The sequence below is a fragment of the Sporothrix schenckii genome (assembly GCF_000961545.1).
Source record: "Sporothrix schenckii 1099-18 chromosome Unknown Cont44, whole genome shotgun sequence".
NCBI lineage: Eukaryota > Fungi > Ascomycota > Sordariomycetes > Ophiostomatales > Ophiostomataceae > Sporothrix > Sporothrix schenckii.
In genome coordinates, this window is record NW_015971145.1 from 2849825 (window position 1) to 2865886 (window position 16062).

The following is a 16062-nucleotide window of genomic DNA, read 5'->3' on the forward strand; positions in this document are numbered from 1 at the left end:
GCACATGGAACCAGCCGCCGTCGGGAAGATGCAGGAACAACGGGCGCCAAGGCCAAGGAGAGACTGGCGAACAACAGCATCCGAGTCGTAATCAAAGCAATACAGGAATACGGAACGCGGAATACAGAATACAGGGTACAGAATACAGAAAGGCTGGACAGAAACAAGGCCAGCACACTACGACGCCCCGCGGATAGCTGCATCGGAGTCGGGTCCCTGCCATCTCCTCATTCCTAAACATGTCACAGCAGGTAGCAGGAAGCCAGGCCAGCACTGCAAATTATCCACTGCATGCTCATCGAGACTGGATGTCCCCAGACGGACCTGGACCCAAAAATAAAACATCTCACTGACGCTGCGGTTCCTCGAGACACCACACGCCGCAGAGACACTTCGTACCGGCCGGCAGACGAGGCCGGGCGTCTCCAGCTGGCAGGTTGTGCGTCGTTGTGTAGACATTTAATATGACATCCTCCTCTTATCATCGCCTTCCCTTTCGTTGTTACAACCTGCGCCGTCTCTTCAGCCGTAATGCCTCCCCCCCTCCCCCACACTCACTACTCTCTTACATACCATTGCCGTCCAACATACCCGCACCGACAATGGCCTCGCCGTGCAGAAAATCCCGGGAACGGTACCCGTCTCTCCACCTGTCCGCGATTTCCGAAGAAGAGGCGCCACCATCGCCGGATTCTCACAAGACGGCACCACTTTCACCGCCGCCGCCATCACCCCTTCCACCACCACCGATACCACCTCCATGGGACCGGACTTGCGATGCCAGATTTTCGCGCAGCGGAGGAGCCACGGTCGACCACACCGACTCGTGGCAGCAGGCCGTCTCGCAGGTGTACAGCATCTTTGGCCGCGAATGCCCACAGCAAACGGCAGAGGATGCATCGCCATCGCTCCTTCGTCTCCCGGCGGCCGTCCGCTTTCGTCTCTACCAGCACCTCGTGTCCGCTCCGTCCGCCGACCGTCCCATCCGCCTCAACCCCCAAAGAGTTTACGCGTGCCGTCTGGCCCCGTGAGAGTTTTGACAGTCTCGCCCTCGCCCTCGCGCCGCTTCTAGGTGCGCTCCACGCCTCCTTTGCCCTCCGCGCCGAGGTCGTCGCCGCATTTTGGCACGCCCGCCGCGTCCACATTGTCTTCTCTCCCTACGTCCGCCTGGCCGTCTGCCCCCTGGCCACGCTCTACCTGCAGCGGTATGTCGGCGTCATGGGCCGGTCGCCGGCCCTCACGCTCGAGCTGGACTGCACGCGGCTCGGGTACCGCATGCACCCGGCCGCGGCAGGCCTGCAGCCCGGGCTGTTGAGCATGGGCGCGCTGGTCGAGAGATTTGTCGAGCGCATCATATCGACAAGCGTGTTTCCTTTGCGGCAGCTGGTTGTGCTGTGCCGCCGCTACTACGGGAACCGACCAGCAAGCACCACAGCAGGCGACGTGCCGTACGTCGGGCCCGAGGTGGAGCACGTCGCCGCGCAGCTGGGCCGTCTGGCCGGGCGGGTGGTGTCGATGCGGCTGGTTGGGTTCTTGCCGGCGTTTACAACAACGATGCTGTCCATCCTGAGCGTGACGGGGACAAACGAATCGTTCTCCCAGATCGACATCTACAAGCAGTCACCGTCCGACGCATATCCGTTGCTGCCCGGCCATCGTGCCTACGTCGACGGCGGTCGGAGCCTGGGCCGAATCTGCTTGTCAGCGACACAGCCGGCTCTGCCGCCACCGATCGGCGCACAGGCTAACCTCGGCCACGACGACGATGCCAAGACAGCGACGTCTTCGACGCGTGACAGTCAAACAACCTCGCCGTCTCCGTCGTCGTCCTTGACATTTTTGTCCCCTTCGTCGTCATCGTCGTCGTCGTCATCGTCGTCGTCGCTGGCGTCCACAACGCGTACGTTTCCCCTCCCACCGCCCAAGCTTACCGTGCCGTCCCTCACGCGTGCGCTCGACGTAGGCAACCGCCTGGCCGTCGTCCCGCGTCTGGCCCCGCCCGTCGCGTCGAGCATCCAGCGCGGCAGCCGCAACAGGAGTCGGCCGCGGCCGCCACTCGTGGCCATGTTGGGCGTCTGTGGGACACCCCAAAGCAGCTTTGTCGCGGATTGTCTGGCGGCCGCGGGTCTGGCTGTCGGCGTGGTTGGATCGCCTCTGCAGTTGGAGGGGGACCGTGTCGATGTCGTTGACGAAAAGATAGGTGGGACAATGGACGTCTGTGCTGAGTCGGGTCACATGTCTCAGCTGGAACAAGAGTCAGGTCACCGAGTATGGGCAGGCACTATGAGCATCATTGGCAGAGGCCGACAGGAGAGGCAGGGCCGGCAAGACCGGCAGGACCGGTCGCGGCGACGGCTGCAGAAGAAACGGCATCTTGACACGCCGCTCGTTTGGTAGTGCAGCGAGAACAGTGTAGGCGAAGCAGTCGATACCCGAATTCATGTCATTCCTTTGTCTCGCTACGCGGCACGTGTCAGCTGAAACGGCTAGTGTGCTCGTGAAGGAAGGAACAATGGTCGTAACGACGGATCGGGAAGCGACGTTGTGCATTGCGAAATTCGGCACGTGCACCGAGCCGTGAGGCTGACGTCATCCTAGTCTGGCGCTTCCAGCCGTGCGCCTACTCCACAGTGGTTCAAACATGTGCTAGTGCAGCTTATCCCCAGCGCCGAGCAATGGCCCAGTCTTCTCTTCTTAGCCGAGGTCGAGCCGCGGTCGGTCTCTTGCATTCCTAGCCAAAGCTTAAACCATTCCTCGTCGGGTTTGTCGTTGTATTGGCTTTTTGTACAGAAACAGGCGGCATCTTTGCGAGGAGACCCTCTTTGATTTAAAAAATTTAACAATCCCTCTCGATACAACACCACATCCCCCCCCAAAAGCTCGCAAGCATGGTCGCCGTCGCCAAAGGACCGCGTCAGTCGCTGACGGTGGTCGACAACCGCACCAACCAGGTCTACGAGATCCCCATCAAGAACAACACGGTGCTCGCCACCGACATCAAGAAGGTCCGGGCCCCCGCGCAGCCCGGCGACCGCGAGGAGGACGAGACACCCCAGGGCCTGCGCGTGCTGGACCCGGGCTACATGAACACGGCCGTTGTGCAGAGCCGCATCACCTTCATCAACGGCCAGGAGGGCGTGCTGCGGTACCGCGGCTACCCGATCGAGCAGGTCGTGGCCCGCAGCAACTTTCTCGAGACGGCCTTCTTGCTCATCTACGGCGAGCTGCCGACGGCGGCGCAGTACAGCGGCTGGCGCGACGAGGTCATGCACCACACGTACGTGCACACCGACATTGAGGGCATGCTCAAGTCGTTCCGCTACGACTCGCACCCCATGTCGATGCTGACGGCCACCTTTGCGAGCCTCGGCGCCTTTGCGCCCGAGGCCAACCCGTCGCTGCAGGGCCAGAAGCTCTACACGCGCGCCGCCAGCGGCGACATGGACGCGCTGCGCACGCTCGACAAGCAAATCATTCGCATCATCGGCAAGGCGCCCACCCTCGCGGCCGCCGCCTACCGCATGCGCCAGGGCCGCCCCTTCAACCGCCCCGGCAGCGCGCAGGACCTGTCGTACACGGGCAACTTCCTCTTCATGTTGGACAACCTGTCGGGTGGCGATACCTACCGCCCGCACCCGGTGCTGGCCAAGGCGCTCGACGCGCTCTTCATCCTGCACGCCGACCACGAAATCAACTGCAGCACCGCCACCGTCCTGCAGGTCGGCAGCTCCCTGGTCGACCCCTACAGCGCCGTCGCCGCCGGCTGCGCCGCGCTCTACGGCCCCAGCCACGGCGGCGCGTCCGAGAGCGCGATCCGCATGCTGATGGAGATTGGGTCGCCCGACAAGGTGCCGGCGTTTATGCAGGCCGTCGAGCGCCGCGAGCGCGTGCTGGTCGGGTTCGGCCACCGCGTGTACAAGAACGTCGACCCGCGCTCCGTCGCCATCCGCAAGCTCGCCGAGGAGGTGTTTGCCGTCACCGGCCGCAACCAGCTCATCGACACGGCCATTGCGCTGGCCGACCACGCCGCCAAGAGCGAGTTCATGCGCAGCCGCAGCCTCTATCCCAACGTCGACTTTTACTCGGGCCTCATCTACCAGGCCATGGGCTTCCCGCTCGACTTCTACCCGGTGCTGTTTGCCGTGCCGCGGTGCGTCGGCTGGCTGGCGCACTGGCGGCAGATGATGCTGGACCCCAAGGGCGTCAAGATCTGGCGGCCGCGGCAGGTGTACGTCGGCGAGGCGGCGCGGGACTATGCCGCGCTCGAGGCGCGCCAGGAAAAGAAGGACGCGACGGTGTTTGACGCGCCCGTCAAGGTGGCGCACGGAGGCGACAGCAAGCGGAACCAGCTGGCCATGCACAGCAAGCTGTGATTGTACAGGAGGTGACACCGGCAACCGTGTAAATGGACGCGACGGCCGGCATGGCGTGATAGAAGATACCCGAAGACTGTATGAATAAATAGACGGGTGAGTCCCAGCAGCCTAAATGAAAGCGTTTCTTGGTCGCTCGTACGTACAACATGTGCACGCTGTATTGCATGCAGAGTATGTTCTTCTTACGCTGTAAGATACCATCTGTATCTTGCGACTCCTTTCCATGGAATACGGAATACGGGACTGGCGAACAAACGCACTGACCAACAAGTCGTTTGCCGTCTTGAGAAAATAAGCTTTAAGCTGCACCGCCCCCGGTTCGTTGCCGCTGCTACGTCCGTCCTTTTCTGGTCGCCTTGCATTTCTTCCATTTCCCACTCCCATTTCCCATTGCCAATTTCTCTCTGCGCCCTGCTTTTGACAAGCCGTTTGCGCAGTCTGTTTCAGGCTCTGTTGGTGGCCCTTGTCGATCACTCTCTGTTCTCTGGTCGGCACTCTCCGTTATGCCCCTGTAAGGCAGGGCGGCGAGAAGTGGCACCAATCCTGGACGAGATGGGCAAGGCTTTCTAGCAGTGCACATCTGCCCCCATATGGTGATCTTTGCCGGAAATGGCAAACGAGGACAACCCTGTAAGTGTAAATACGGGCAGACAAACTGAACGTCAGAAGCCACGATGGAATACCAAGTACAATAGAGGAGTGCGTCGAAATACAGTAGAGTATGGAAAAGGTGCACAGTGACATTATCTTTTCCTTTCTTGTGTTGTTGGCGACTGTGATTTGATTTGATTTGGATTTTGTGCTTCGTATTTTCAATTTCGCATCGTCTGGAGCAGGATCGCGGCCATGACCAATATGCAATACCAACAGCCAGCGCCCTACCAGGCCTCTCAGGGGTTTGTGCCACTGGCACCGGTCGCGCCCAGCAACAAGGACGTTTCGCACAAAATCGTCAGCGGCCGCAAGTGGTTCTTCGCCAAGGCCGGCCTCGAGGGCCTCAGCATCATCACGGGCATTGTCGTGTCCGGTATCAGCGGCGGCGTCATTGCGGCCCAGGCGCCGTATCCCACCGTCAATGGCTATTTCGATGCCGCGCTATCGTTTCCACCGGTGAGTGTCCACGACGTTCGACGACAATGAGCAGCGTGAGCAACGTTAGCAACGTGCCGAGTCCAGCATCGCACTGACTGACCAAGGGCATCCTCGCGATTCTGTGGCCCGCTGCCGAGCTTGTCACGCTCGCAGTCCGACGCAACCGCGGCATCCACCCCGGCGCGCATGTCGGCATACACTTGATCATTTGGCTGGCCGGCACAGCGGCCGGCGGACTTGTCGCGTCCGAATACTCGCTGGATTCCCTCTTCACGTACTGGTGGCTGTCGGACTTTTCGCTGCCCGTGGCCGAGAAGACAAAAGGATACGCTCATTACCTGACCATGGAATTGGCTCTGTGCATTTGCCTTTGGCCTCTCGTGTATGTTGGCGTCTGCCCGTCTGCCGTCTTATTTCCTTTTCCATTTTTTTTTGGACAACAAACGACTAACCGTGCAGCGTCGTCAACATGATTCTTTTCGTCCGGGCCTGCATCGAATGCCATCGTCGCAACATGCGCCGCGCCATGCACCGAGCCAACAAGAAGGCCATGCTGATCGCCGCGCAATCCGCCTGGGCCCCTGGTCAAGCTCCAGGCCAAGTGCCGTACCAGATGGCGGCTCCAGCTGCTCCAGCCCCGGTCCCGGGCCCGCCACCGCCACCGATGAACGCGTACCAACAATACCCCATGGCCGAGCTCGACAAGACGGGCACACCGAAGCCTCAGGCATCGACTGTCAGCAACGTCTCGCCGGTGCAGTCTCCGTTCCCGTCCCAGCCCCAGCCCACGGCAGCTGAACTGGCACAACCCCAACCTCACCCGCCGCATCTGATCCACGAGATTGGCGGTGGCGCTGCACAATACCCCGAGATGCCAGCAACGTCACCGGCACCAGCACCACCGCGGGTCGAGATGCCAGCAGACGGCCACCATATAGAAGTGCCAGCGGTTCCGACGCCAGAGCATCATCATCAACAACAGCAACGACAACACACAGAACCATACACACCCGTGACTGAAACACAGCAAGTCGCACAAGATGGAGATGCGGAATCGGCCCGTGGTCAAAGGTCAGGGCCGCCTCAGTACGTCATGATGGGAGGCACCAAGGTTCGATACTATGAGTTCTAGCTGCAGATCATGCGCGTGGAGCAAGAATGCCGGCGCTGCACCTCCCTTTCTTTTTGTTTTTTAATGTACAATTTGTCTATTCCCGCGCAGCAAGATGCGTACGTTGCCGTCAAATTCCCTAGTACTTTTTTAATGTTGGAAAATCATTATAGTCATAATAATCTACAAATAGCAAAACGTGTGGTAAATACCAGCTACCAACATATAAAAGACTCGCGCATCGTCGCCCTGCACGACGCATTTCTGGTTCTAGTTGTGGTTCTGGTGCTTGCTCTTGTTCTCGTTCTCGTTCTACATCCTAGCCTGGTCCTTTTTTGCCCGCGCCGGCCGCGCCCGCATGATGCTCTGCTGCGTCATGGAGGCCACCATCTGCCCGGACACGTCGAAAAAGCGCCCCTCGCTGTAGGTCCGGCCCTCGCCGGCGCGGGAGGTCTGCCGCTCGCGCAGGACCCAGTCCTCGACACGGACCTGGCCGGTGAAGAAGCGCGCGGCAAAGTCGAGGCTCGAGCAGGCGCCGACGTCGTCAAACCACAGGTTGCCGTGGCAGAGCGGCAGGAACGACAGGCCGCCGTCCATGAGGAAGACGAGGGCGGCAAAGTTCTCGGCGGGCGTCGCGAGCGCGTCCAGCCCGCGCGACCAGTCGGCCGAGAGGCGCGCCGTCAGCGGCAGCGTGTGCTGCGTGGTCTGCGCGGTCTTGACGACGCCGTTGAGGTTCTGCGCGGCGACGCCGTTGGTGCAGTTCCGCGTCTCGAAGAAGGCCGCCATGGAGGCAAAGGTCTGCCGGAACATGGCGGCCTGGGCCTCGGTGGCCACGCGCCGCACCATGGCGTCGTCGTCGGCCCCGGCGTGGAGAATCATCACGGGACAGTCCTCGGGGTGCGCCCACTGGCCCCAGGTCGGCGCCGAGTATTCCATGACGGACGGCTCGTGGGCGTGGAAGTCGACGGTGGCCTCGAGGCAGTTGCGGAACTGGCCATTGTCGAGTTTCTGGCGGATCTCCACGCGGCGCGTCGCAAACGACCGGCTCTGGCGCGTCGACGTCACCCGCGCATAGAGCTTGCGGTCGGTCGCGGCCGGCCCCAAGTAGTGGCCGAGCATGGAGTAGGGCGCAAAGCCGGCGTTGTCGGGCACGGTGGCAAAGGCGGCCCGCATGGCGGTGGAGAGGGCGCAGCCTCCGTAGGCAATTGGGGCGGCATTGCCGAGGCGGACGGGGTTGATCTTGGAGACGAACTCGTTGGGGCCAAGGGCCTCGATGGAGACGAGGTCACGCAAGGTCGGAGCCATGGTGGTGGTCGAAATTTGGAAATGGGGAAGTAGCGCGATAGTTGTCTTGCAATTATACTACAAGAGCACGGGGAAGGACAGAAATCCGTGGTTCTGATAGACGGCGGTCGGCTGCTTTTCAAGAACGGGATCTGAGCCTCGGCACGTCGTCGTTGGATCCACACCTTTACTGAGAGGGTGTCTGATGCTCACACGGACTCCGCTTTCAATGATGCGCAGTTCCAATGCTGACGCCCTGTTTCAATTGCACATCTGACACGCAGCTCCCGGGAGGCTGGAACGGTGAGGCAGCGAGGATGCTGTGAATTGATCGACCTTCTCGACGTCGATGTTAGTCGAAGGGCGCAGTCACGTGATTTTGACCTAGTACTGTACGGATTATGTTGTATGCCTGTGATGTCAACAGTGGTGCACAACGCACGACGGCCTTCAATATCTCATGGAGTTGCAAGGCATCGCTGGAGGTCAGGCATCCTGTCGAGAGAATGGAGTTTGGAACTGTCAACGTTGAGAGTTGATGCCAGTTGGGGGGACACAATGCAACTTACGCTGCCTCGGCTGAGGAAGGTGTGCACCGGTCTGTGGCGCGTGGTCATGTGACGCGTGTTCATCCTGACAGACGGTGACATGAAGCCCCAACAAGAAGATCAATAGGACTGGCAACACATTTTTACATTGGCACCGCCACATCGACGAGGCCAATGGTGGTTCCCCATGAGGCAACGTTTGTAAGTCATACCGTGCTCAACTGCCGCTAGGTGCCTCCGCAGTCGAACCATGACAACCGCCCAGGTGTTTTAGAGTAATTTACGTACTACGAAAGAACCGCGAAGGTTATACTTTACTCAGTTCTTAGTCGACACAACAACGGACCAGAACGATACACAGTAGACAGGCGTCGGAAATAACAATGCAGTGTTCCAATCGGGGACATTTACAACAGTCCGCGGCCTCAGCTGTGCTGTCCGGAGGTAACAATGATTGGAGCCGAAAGCCGGCAATAACCTCCACAAGACTAATCAATCCCGCATCCAACCGCCTGGCTGCAGGTTGAACGCCGCATCGGGAAATGAAACTAACAGCAAGTCAAAAAGGCAAGAAAAATCGAAAAGAAAACGTTCTACGTGTAGGCCACCGAGATGCAGGACCAGGGGCGGCTGCAGCATCTGAATCGATTTCGTTACCATTCGTTGTCGCTTCGCTATCTTCGCCCTGCATTTGATGACCCGTCCTTTTATGCAGCTGCTTCGTCGGATCCGTCAACATACCTCGTCTTCATCGACCTCTTTCTTTATAGAAGCCGTGTCGACGCCTTGATCAACAACGCGGAGATGCTCCTCCCAAAGAAGCCTTCATAGGCAAACCAGCAATACGCCGAACATGGCGCTGCAACCCGACCTGCGGATCCCGTCCCCTCTGTTGGGTTAGTGCTCGGGCTAATGGGCGGGTGCCAAGTGGGTGCGGCGCCGGCCTTTAGCAGGGGATTGCAGATTTGAGGGACGAAGAGAATGAACAGAGGGGACACGGCCGAAAGACGGCATGCTCCATGTACACACGCGCAGAGGACGGGTATCCGCACGTCGACCGAAGGGCGTGTGTCGTTTGTGCGTTTGTGGCCGCCACTCGTCATTGGACACAAGGGGATTGTGGACATTTTCTTTCCATGCGGTTGTTTGTCTTTTTGGCATGCATTTTTATCTGCATCCACTTTCCTATTGTGCGATTGGCCACTGGCTCGCGACTTCGGCATCTATGACTACACATCCAACTTCTGCCGAAACGGTTGACCTTTACTACCGTTGTGACCATGAAAAAGGTTTTTTTTTTTTTTTTTTTTGGCCTCTTATTTCTTACCCCGTCAATACTGGCAAAACAACAACGCTTGACACACCATCGAGAATCGATATTGTGCATGGACCTTCCTAATTCTGTCGTTACCGGTTGATTTCGTTATTTCTCTGATTCTTTCCTTTTTAGGACATTTATTTCGATTTCTCTGTTTTGTCATCATATCTCCCCTGCCGACACCACTTAAACAGCACATGGGCCCTCGTCCCAGTCTGGCTTTTGGATGGCATGAACTTCCGTCCTTGCCTGGTGATACATCGCCACTCAGAATAAATCGCATCCGGGCATAAGGCATCCGAGTCAAAAACACGCTGCCATGGCCACAGTGTCTCCGGTGGGCCGGGCCGACGGACCCTCCCGCTCCAGCCTCGACTCGGCCATCGACAAGGAGGGAGAGAAGACAGCCATTGACGGCAGCCTCGAGGAGTCTGCGTCTGACACGGCCAGCGACATTCGCGTCCAAGAGGCCGCGCCCACGTCGACATCGGCGCCGCACCGTGCCGATGCCGGCATTGATGGCAGCACGGTCGACCCGTCCGCGCTGCATATTGAGCATCGTTACTTTACCTATGCCACCGAGCTGCCGCCGCCCAACACATCTCCGTGCAGAGCCGCCAACGACAACAACACAGACCTTGCCGCCGCACCACCACCGCCGCCGCCCAACCTCAAGCCATTCACCGACCCGCATCTTTGGTCCGACCGCCGCAAGTATACAATGCTTGCGCTGTCGTGCATCGCCACGTTTCTGACGGCGTACTGCGCCGGCTCCTTCTCGCCGCCGGTCCAGCGCATGTCGGCCGCCTTTGGCACGTCGTCCACGGTCACGCTGTTTGCGGGCATCACGGTGTACTGCCTGGGCTTTGCGCTGGCGCCCATGCTGATGGCCCCGCTGTCCGAGTACAACGGCCGCTACCCCGTGTTTGTGTTTGCCGGCTGCGTCATGCTCGTTTTCCAGGTGGTCAGCGGCGCGGCGCCGGACGTGGGCGCCATGCTCGTGGCCCGGCTACTTGTGGGTGTGGGCGGCTCCGTGTTTAGCACCGTGGTCGGCGGCGTCATTGCCGACATGTGGCACGCCGAGGGCCGCAACACGCCCATGGCGCTGTTTAGCGGCTGCGTCTTCTTTGCCACTGGCTGCGGGCCGCTGGTGTCGGCCGTCATCACCTACCGCACCACGTACCCGCAAAACGCCCACGACGTCGCCACCGACACGAGCGTGCGCGCGCCCTGGCGCTGGGTGTTTTGGCACCAGGTCATTGCCGACGCCGTACTCATGGTCGCCCTCGTCTTTCTGTTTCACGAGAGCCGCGGGTCCGTGCTGCTGTCGCGCAAGGCCAAGGCCCTCAACGCGTGGTATACGGCGCGCGAGGCGGCCGGCTACTTTGGCGTGTGGCTGCCGGCCGACGACGACGACGCCCGCCTGCCGCCGCTGGCTAGGCAGTCGCAGCGCCGCGTCGAGGGCGAGCCCAAGACGACCATGGCGCGCGAGGTGCCATCGCCGTCGTCGTCCGGCCCGACGTCTGCGCTCCGCCGCGTGCGCTGGGTGGTCAAGGACGACGAGGACCGCACGACCGTCTGGAAGCTGATTGGCATGTCCGTCTACCGCCCGTTCCACATGTTCTTCACCGAGCCCGTCGTCTTCTTCTTCTCGCTCTGGGTGGCGTTTGCGTGGGCCGTGCTCTACCTCACCTTTGGCAGCATCTTCTTGGTGTTTGAAGAGGTCTACGACTTCAACATGCAGCAGGCCGGCTACACCTTTTCCAGCATGTTCGTCGGCGCGGCCGTCGCCACCGTCATGGGCCTCTACCAGGACCGCTACCTCCTCACCATCCTGCCGCTGCCCGCCGCCCTCCGGGCCCGTTTCCAGGCCGGCGGCGTGCCCGAAGCACGGCTGTGCGGCGCCTGTGTCACGTCCATCCTGCTGCCCGTCGGTCTCTTCATCTTTGGCTTCACGGCCCGCCCCGACTACCACTGGATTGCCCCGGTGTTTGGCATCGGCATCTCCACCGTCGGCATTTTCGCCATTTACCTGTCGACCTTCAACTACCTGGCCGACGTCTACCACCGCTTCGCTAGCTCCGCACTCGCCGCGCAGGGCTGCTGTCGCAACGTGCTAGGCGGCATCTTCCCGCTCGTGATGCGCCCGCTCTTTACCAACATGGGCATTGCGCGGGCGGGCGCGCTGCTGGGCGCCATTGGCACGGGCCTGACGCTGGTGCCGTGGGTGCTGCTCTATTTTGGCGACCGCATCCGGCGGCGGAGCAAGTTTGCGCAGGCGTTGGCGACCTAAGAACGGAGACGGGAGACAGGAGGACGCCAACGGCGACGGCAGTCTCCTCGTCCATGACAGCAGGATAGAAACGCAATGATCGCCGCGCCACACGATAGATGATACCCGGAAACAGAACATGGTAGATTGTGCATAACATAAAAAAGCGTATAGAATTCATGGCATCGTCTAATAGAATCAATGGCATCGTTTAATAGAGTTGTATCGAACATCGCTTCTGCAAAAGGAAAACACTCAGTCCACATCGTCCGCGCTGATGTCCTGCGCCGACAGCTTCCGCCGTGCCTCGTCGATAATCATGTCTTCGTCGACGTCGGCGGGCTCCTCCTCGACGTCACCCGTGTCCGTCTCCTCGTCGTCCTCGCCGCCGTCCTTGTTGGTGGACCGCACCAGCCGGAACACCACCACCAAGTACACCTGCCCCGTGCCTCGGTGCCGCAGCACATACCGCAGGCACGTCTTCTCTGCCTTGTCGCTCGCATAGTACCGCAGCAGCGGCAGGTGGAACCCGGGCAGCCGCAGCGTGAGGTCCGCAAAGTCCAGGTAGCCGTTGTAGAAGTCGAGGCCGTAGCCCTGGCCGTACTGCCACCTCCACGTGGCCTTGGCGTCGGCGCCCAGCGCCCACTTCATGCGGACCTTGCCGTCGCCCGTGCCGTCGCCCGGCGCGCCAATCGACGCGCGCCAGGCCCGTCCGCCGGCGTCGCCGCCCTCGCCGAACCATAGACCGCAGTCGGCGTCGACCGGCGGCTGTGTGTGGTCCGTTGTGTCTTTGCTTCGCCCGTTTTCTTTTTGGTCCTCGCTTCGCTCGCTCTTGTTTTTATCCTCGCTTTGCTCGATTTTCTTTTCGTTACTGCGGGCGCTCTTATTCTTTTCCTCCTCATCGTCCTCGACTTCCTCGTTTTGCTCATCTGTCTCGTGCGTGTCGTCTTCGTCAAAAGGCACGTCACCCAGAGCAGCATACACCTGGTTAAACGAACTCAGGGCTGGCCCGTACAGGTACGGCTTGTCCGCATACGGATCGCCCTCCAGTCCGGGATCGATCCACCACTTGACGATGCGCAAGGCCGCGCCGAACCCGGGCGGCAGGCGGTCCCGGAGCGGCTCGTCGAAGTCGTTGCCCCATTGGAGGTCGGTGCCACTGATGCCTGCGACGCTGCTGTCGCCGCTGTCCTCGCCGTCCTCGCCGTCCTCGCCGTCTTTGCCGGCCGGCGCGCGAGGAACAAACCACACGCCGATCCCGTACGTGTCATCGTTCGTCTTGTGCGGCTCCCGTTCAAAGTACGGCGACGTCACCGGGTCGGGCACCTCGCCCACCTCGGGGTGCCGCTCGGGCCCGCGGTAGTTCTTGACGCGCACATTCAGCCAGACATCACCGCCAGGGCCTTGCAGGTGCAGCGGCGTTGCAGAGTTGACGCGCACGGGCACGTGGGTGGCCGGGTCGTAGTCAGTGCCGGCGGACACGAGGATGCGGTATTCGTCGGGAGAGGGCATGCTGGCCACGGGGACGTTGTGCTGTGTTGTCAATTGGATCGTGAGTGGGCCGCGAGTCGACGTCAACGTGGTGAAAATTTTGAATTTACATGTGCACAGAGCAATTCGCTGTGAAACCCCCTGACGTCACCAGTGGTTAGCGTGGTGGGATGCGCCCTGAAACAGCACCAAAAAGTACTTCGTAACCAGGAACGGCCTCGGCCAAAGTCAGCCTAGCACTTACACATCGCACAAAGAAATCAAATTGCACAGCTCGAATGCAATGCGGCCAGCAGATGTGTTTCAATTTAGCATATCATGGGAGGTAGGATGTATATACATAAGAGTAGCCGCCTGTGCCGCCGTACCTATACAACTTGCCCGTTTTGTGTACATAGCGTTCTATGGTATCGTTGTCATAAATCGTCACGTCCTCCACCGGTCGTCCATTGTCCTGTCCATTTTGCGTCCATTGTGTGTCCATGGTTTACCCAATCGCATCCACAAACTTGTCAATGTCCACCCGCTCGAAAAAGGAAATGTGCCCAAAGCCCACCCAGTACTGCGCCAGGTGGTTCGGCGAGATCAGCAGCAGGCGCGACTCCACGTAGCGGTCGTTGCGGAAGCCCGTGCCGGCAATGTGGCCCTCGCTCTTGACGACGCGCACGCCCTGGAAGGGCGCCTCGTCGATCACGACGTCGAGGCCGGCGTCGCCGAGGTCGGGCGCCACAAAGGAGCGCTCGCCGCGGGGCACGTTGGGGTCGCCCGTCAGCTTGATGCCCTCGAGACGCCCGCGGTGGATACGGGCGCTGTGGACGCGGCGGGCGTGGTCGGCGTCGCTTTCGTCGTCGCGCTGGGGGAACGCGTCGGGGTCAAACGGGCTGGTGCCGCCGTCGTCATCATCGTCGTCCGGCTGGTGCACGAGCAAAAACTCGACGCCATGGCTGCTGTAGTCGCCGGCCCAGATGCCGCGATACACCTTGTCCTCGGTGGGCGTGTAGTGCTTGGGGTCGATGGTGGCGTACGTCTCGAGCGCGTCAAACGTCATGGGCGAGCCACCGCTGCCAACGCCACTGCTGCTGCTGCTGCCGCTGCCGCCGAGCGGGGCGCCCATGTCCATCCAGGTGCGCATGTGGAACGCGCGGTCAGAAATCTCCGAGCGAAGGCGCGGCTGGCCAACGGCGCCGCGCGGATAATGGTTGGCGCTGATGCCGGTGCCGCGGACACGGTGCTCGGACGGAATCGCGGGCGGCGGCCAGACGGTGTAGAGGGGGAAGGGCAGGGGCGACGAGGCGGACGGCGGCCGGCCGATGGGGAGCTCGTCGTCGGCAGGCATGTTGAGGGTGGCGCCAGCACCGCCGGCGTTGTGGGCGCCGTGGATGACTGTCGTGTCTATGGTGGCCCCTGGGGTGCCTGCTTGGGCACCTTCAGCCCCTTCAGCGACTTCGTCGTCGTCGTCGTCGCCAGCCTGGCCGCCGGCACTTTCGCCCCGCCTGGTAAAGGAACCCCCGCCCTTGGCCGCCTTTTCGGTCAGCGGCCGCGCATAGACAAACTGCCTCCGCAGCTGGCTGCTCGTGACAAAGCTGCTGCTGCTGCTGTTGTTGGCCATGGCAATGTGGATGTTGTCGATGCCGGTGTTGTCGCCATTCGGACTGCCACGGCCGTTTCGCCGGTTGCCTCCATTGCTGCCGCCGTCGCTCCCATTGTTCTGCGACAGCAATACATTGTCGCCGTCCATGTCCATCACAATGGGTCGGATGCGCGGGCATACCGGTGGCAAGGGCGTGTCGCCACCTGCGTCTTCCGCGTCGGCTGTGCTGGCCTCCTTGTGTCCTGCCTTGTTCTCCATGTACTGCCCAAACGACAACGGCGCCGGCGGCTGGTACAGCACAATCTTGGGCCCGTTGGTGTTGGTCGACGACAACGTCTCTGCCGCAGCCGGGGCGCCATCCGCCTTGGCGGCGTCCTCGTTCGTCGGCGGGTGCCGCGCTTCGAGCTTGAGCACAGGCCGGTCCAGGTGCAGCAGCACCTCGGGGTGGAACGAGTGCACCATCGTGTTGGGCGCCGGTGGGTAGAAGAGCGCCCGCCGCTGTCTCTCGCGCGACACCGCCAGCAGCCGGTACCCTTCAAGGCACCCGCGCCGCGGATCGTAGCGCGCCACCACAATCTTGCCGACCATGTCGTGCCCGCAGAGCCAGATCTTGTAGCGCGCCAGGAACCAGCGGGCCTCGTGGGCGGCGTACAGGTGGTGGTACGAAGGGATGTGGGGGGGCAGCGGCACGCACGACTCGGACGGCGGGAAGTGCCTGTGGACGCGCTCGGGCAGGTGTTGCAGCGTGAAGCCAACCCAGTAGCGGTCGGCGAGCGCATAGGCGCGCATGGTGCGGTTGACCTGGGTGACGCGCGCGAGGTCCTGGGGGCTGAGCAGCGACAGGATGGCGTCGATGAGCTCCCCGGGGAGCGGGAAACAGTCGCGGGGCGCCATGGCCGGAGAGGTGTCTATGGATGATGCGGAGGCGTAACGGGGCTTACTCGTATCGATTACCCCATGGATGGGTGGAGGGAAGCCG

The 16062-nt window shown here is 61.1% G+C and overlaps 8 protein-coding genes across 8 annotated transcripts; 5 read left to right on the forward strand and 3 right to left on the reverse strand.

Moving 5' to 3' along the window:
* Positions 1–602: 602 nt before the first annotated feature.
* On the forward strand, positions 603–2397 carry SPSK_08935 (uncharacterized protein; the record flags this gene model as incomplete). Its single annotated transcript, XM_016735520.1, has 2 exons — positions 603–967; positions 1044–2397. The coding sequence occupies 2 exons, from the start codon at positions 603–605 to the stop codon at positions 2395–2397; spliced, it is 1719 nt and encodes a 572-aa protein (XP_016587642.1).
* Positions 2398–2888: 491 nt separating this feature from the next.
* SPSK_09168 (citrate synthase) lies at positions 2889–4373 on the forward strand (the record flags this gene model as incomplete). The annotated part of the gene is made up of 1 exon (XM_016735746.1): positions 2889–4373. The coding sequence occupies one exon, from the start codon at positions 2889–2891 to the stop codon at positions 4371–4373; it is 1485 nt and encodes a 494-aa protein (XP_016587643.1).
* Positions 4374–5222: 849 nt separating this feature from the next.
* SPSK_09247 (uncharacterized protein) lies at positions 5223–6600 on the forward strand (the record flags this gene model as incomplete). Its single annotated transcript, XM_016735823.1, has 3 exons — positions 5223–5486; positions 5573–5850; positions 5928–6600. 3 exons carry the CDS (start codon positions 5223–5225, stop codon positions 6598–6600), a joined length of 1215 nt encoding a protein of 404 aa, XP_016587644.1.
* Positions 6601–6891: 291 nt separating this feature from the next.
* SPSK_09564 (uncharacterized protein) lies at positions 6892–7884 on the reverse strand (the record flags this gene model as incomplete). The annotated part of the gene is made up of 1 exon (XM_016736136.1): positions 6892–7884. One exon carries the CDS (start codon positions 7882–7884, stop codon positions 6892–6894), a length of 993 nt encoding a protein of 330 aa, XP_016587645.1.
* Positions 7885–9023: 1139 nt separating this feature from the next.
* SPSK_10212 (uncharacterized protein) lies at positions 9024–9242 on the forward strand (the record flags this gene model as incomplete). Its single annotated transcript, XM_016736757.1, has 1 exon — positions 9024–9242. One exon carries the CDS (start codon positions 9024–9026, stop codon positions 9240–9242), a length of 219 nt encoding a protein of 72 aa, XP_016587646.1.
* An 806-nt stretch (positions 9243–10048) lies between these two features.
* SPSK_08815 (MFS multidrug transporter) lies at positions 10049–12022 on the forward strand (the record flags this gene model as incomplete). Its single annotated transcript, XM_016735402.1, has 1 exon — positions 10049–12022. The coding sequence occupies one exon, from the start codon at positions 10049–10051 to the stop codon at positions 12020–12022; it is 1974 nt and encodes a 657-aa protein (XP_016587647.1).
* Positions 12023–12256: 234 nt separating this feature from the next.
* SPSK_09335 (uncharacterized protein) lies at positions 12257–13513 on the reverse strand (the record flags this gene model as incomplete). The annotated part of the gene is made up of 1 exon (XM_016735909.1): positions 12257–13513. One exon carries the CDS (start codon positions 13511–13513, stop codon positions 12257–12259), a length of 1257 nt encoding a protein of 418 aa, XP_016587648.1.
* Positions 13514–13979: 466 nt separating this feature from the next.
* On the reverse strand, positions 13980–15977 carry SPSK_08792 (uncharacterized protein; the record flags this gene model as incomplete). Its single annotated transcript, XM_016735379.1, has 1 exon — positions 13980–15977. One exon carries the CDS (start codon positions 15975–15977, stop codon positions 13980–13982), a length of 1998 nt encoding a protein of 665 aa, XP_016587649.1.
* Between the last annotated feature and the right edge of the window lie 85 nt (positions 15978–16062).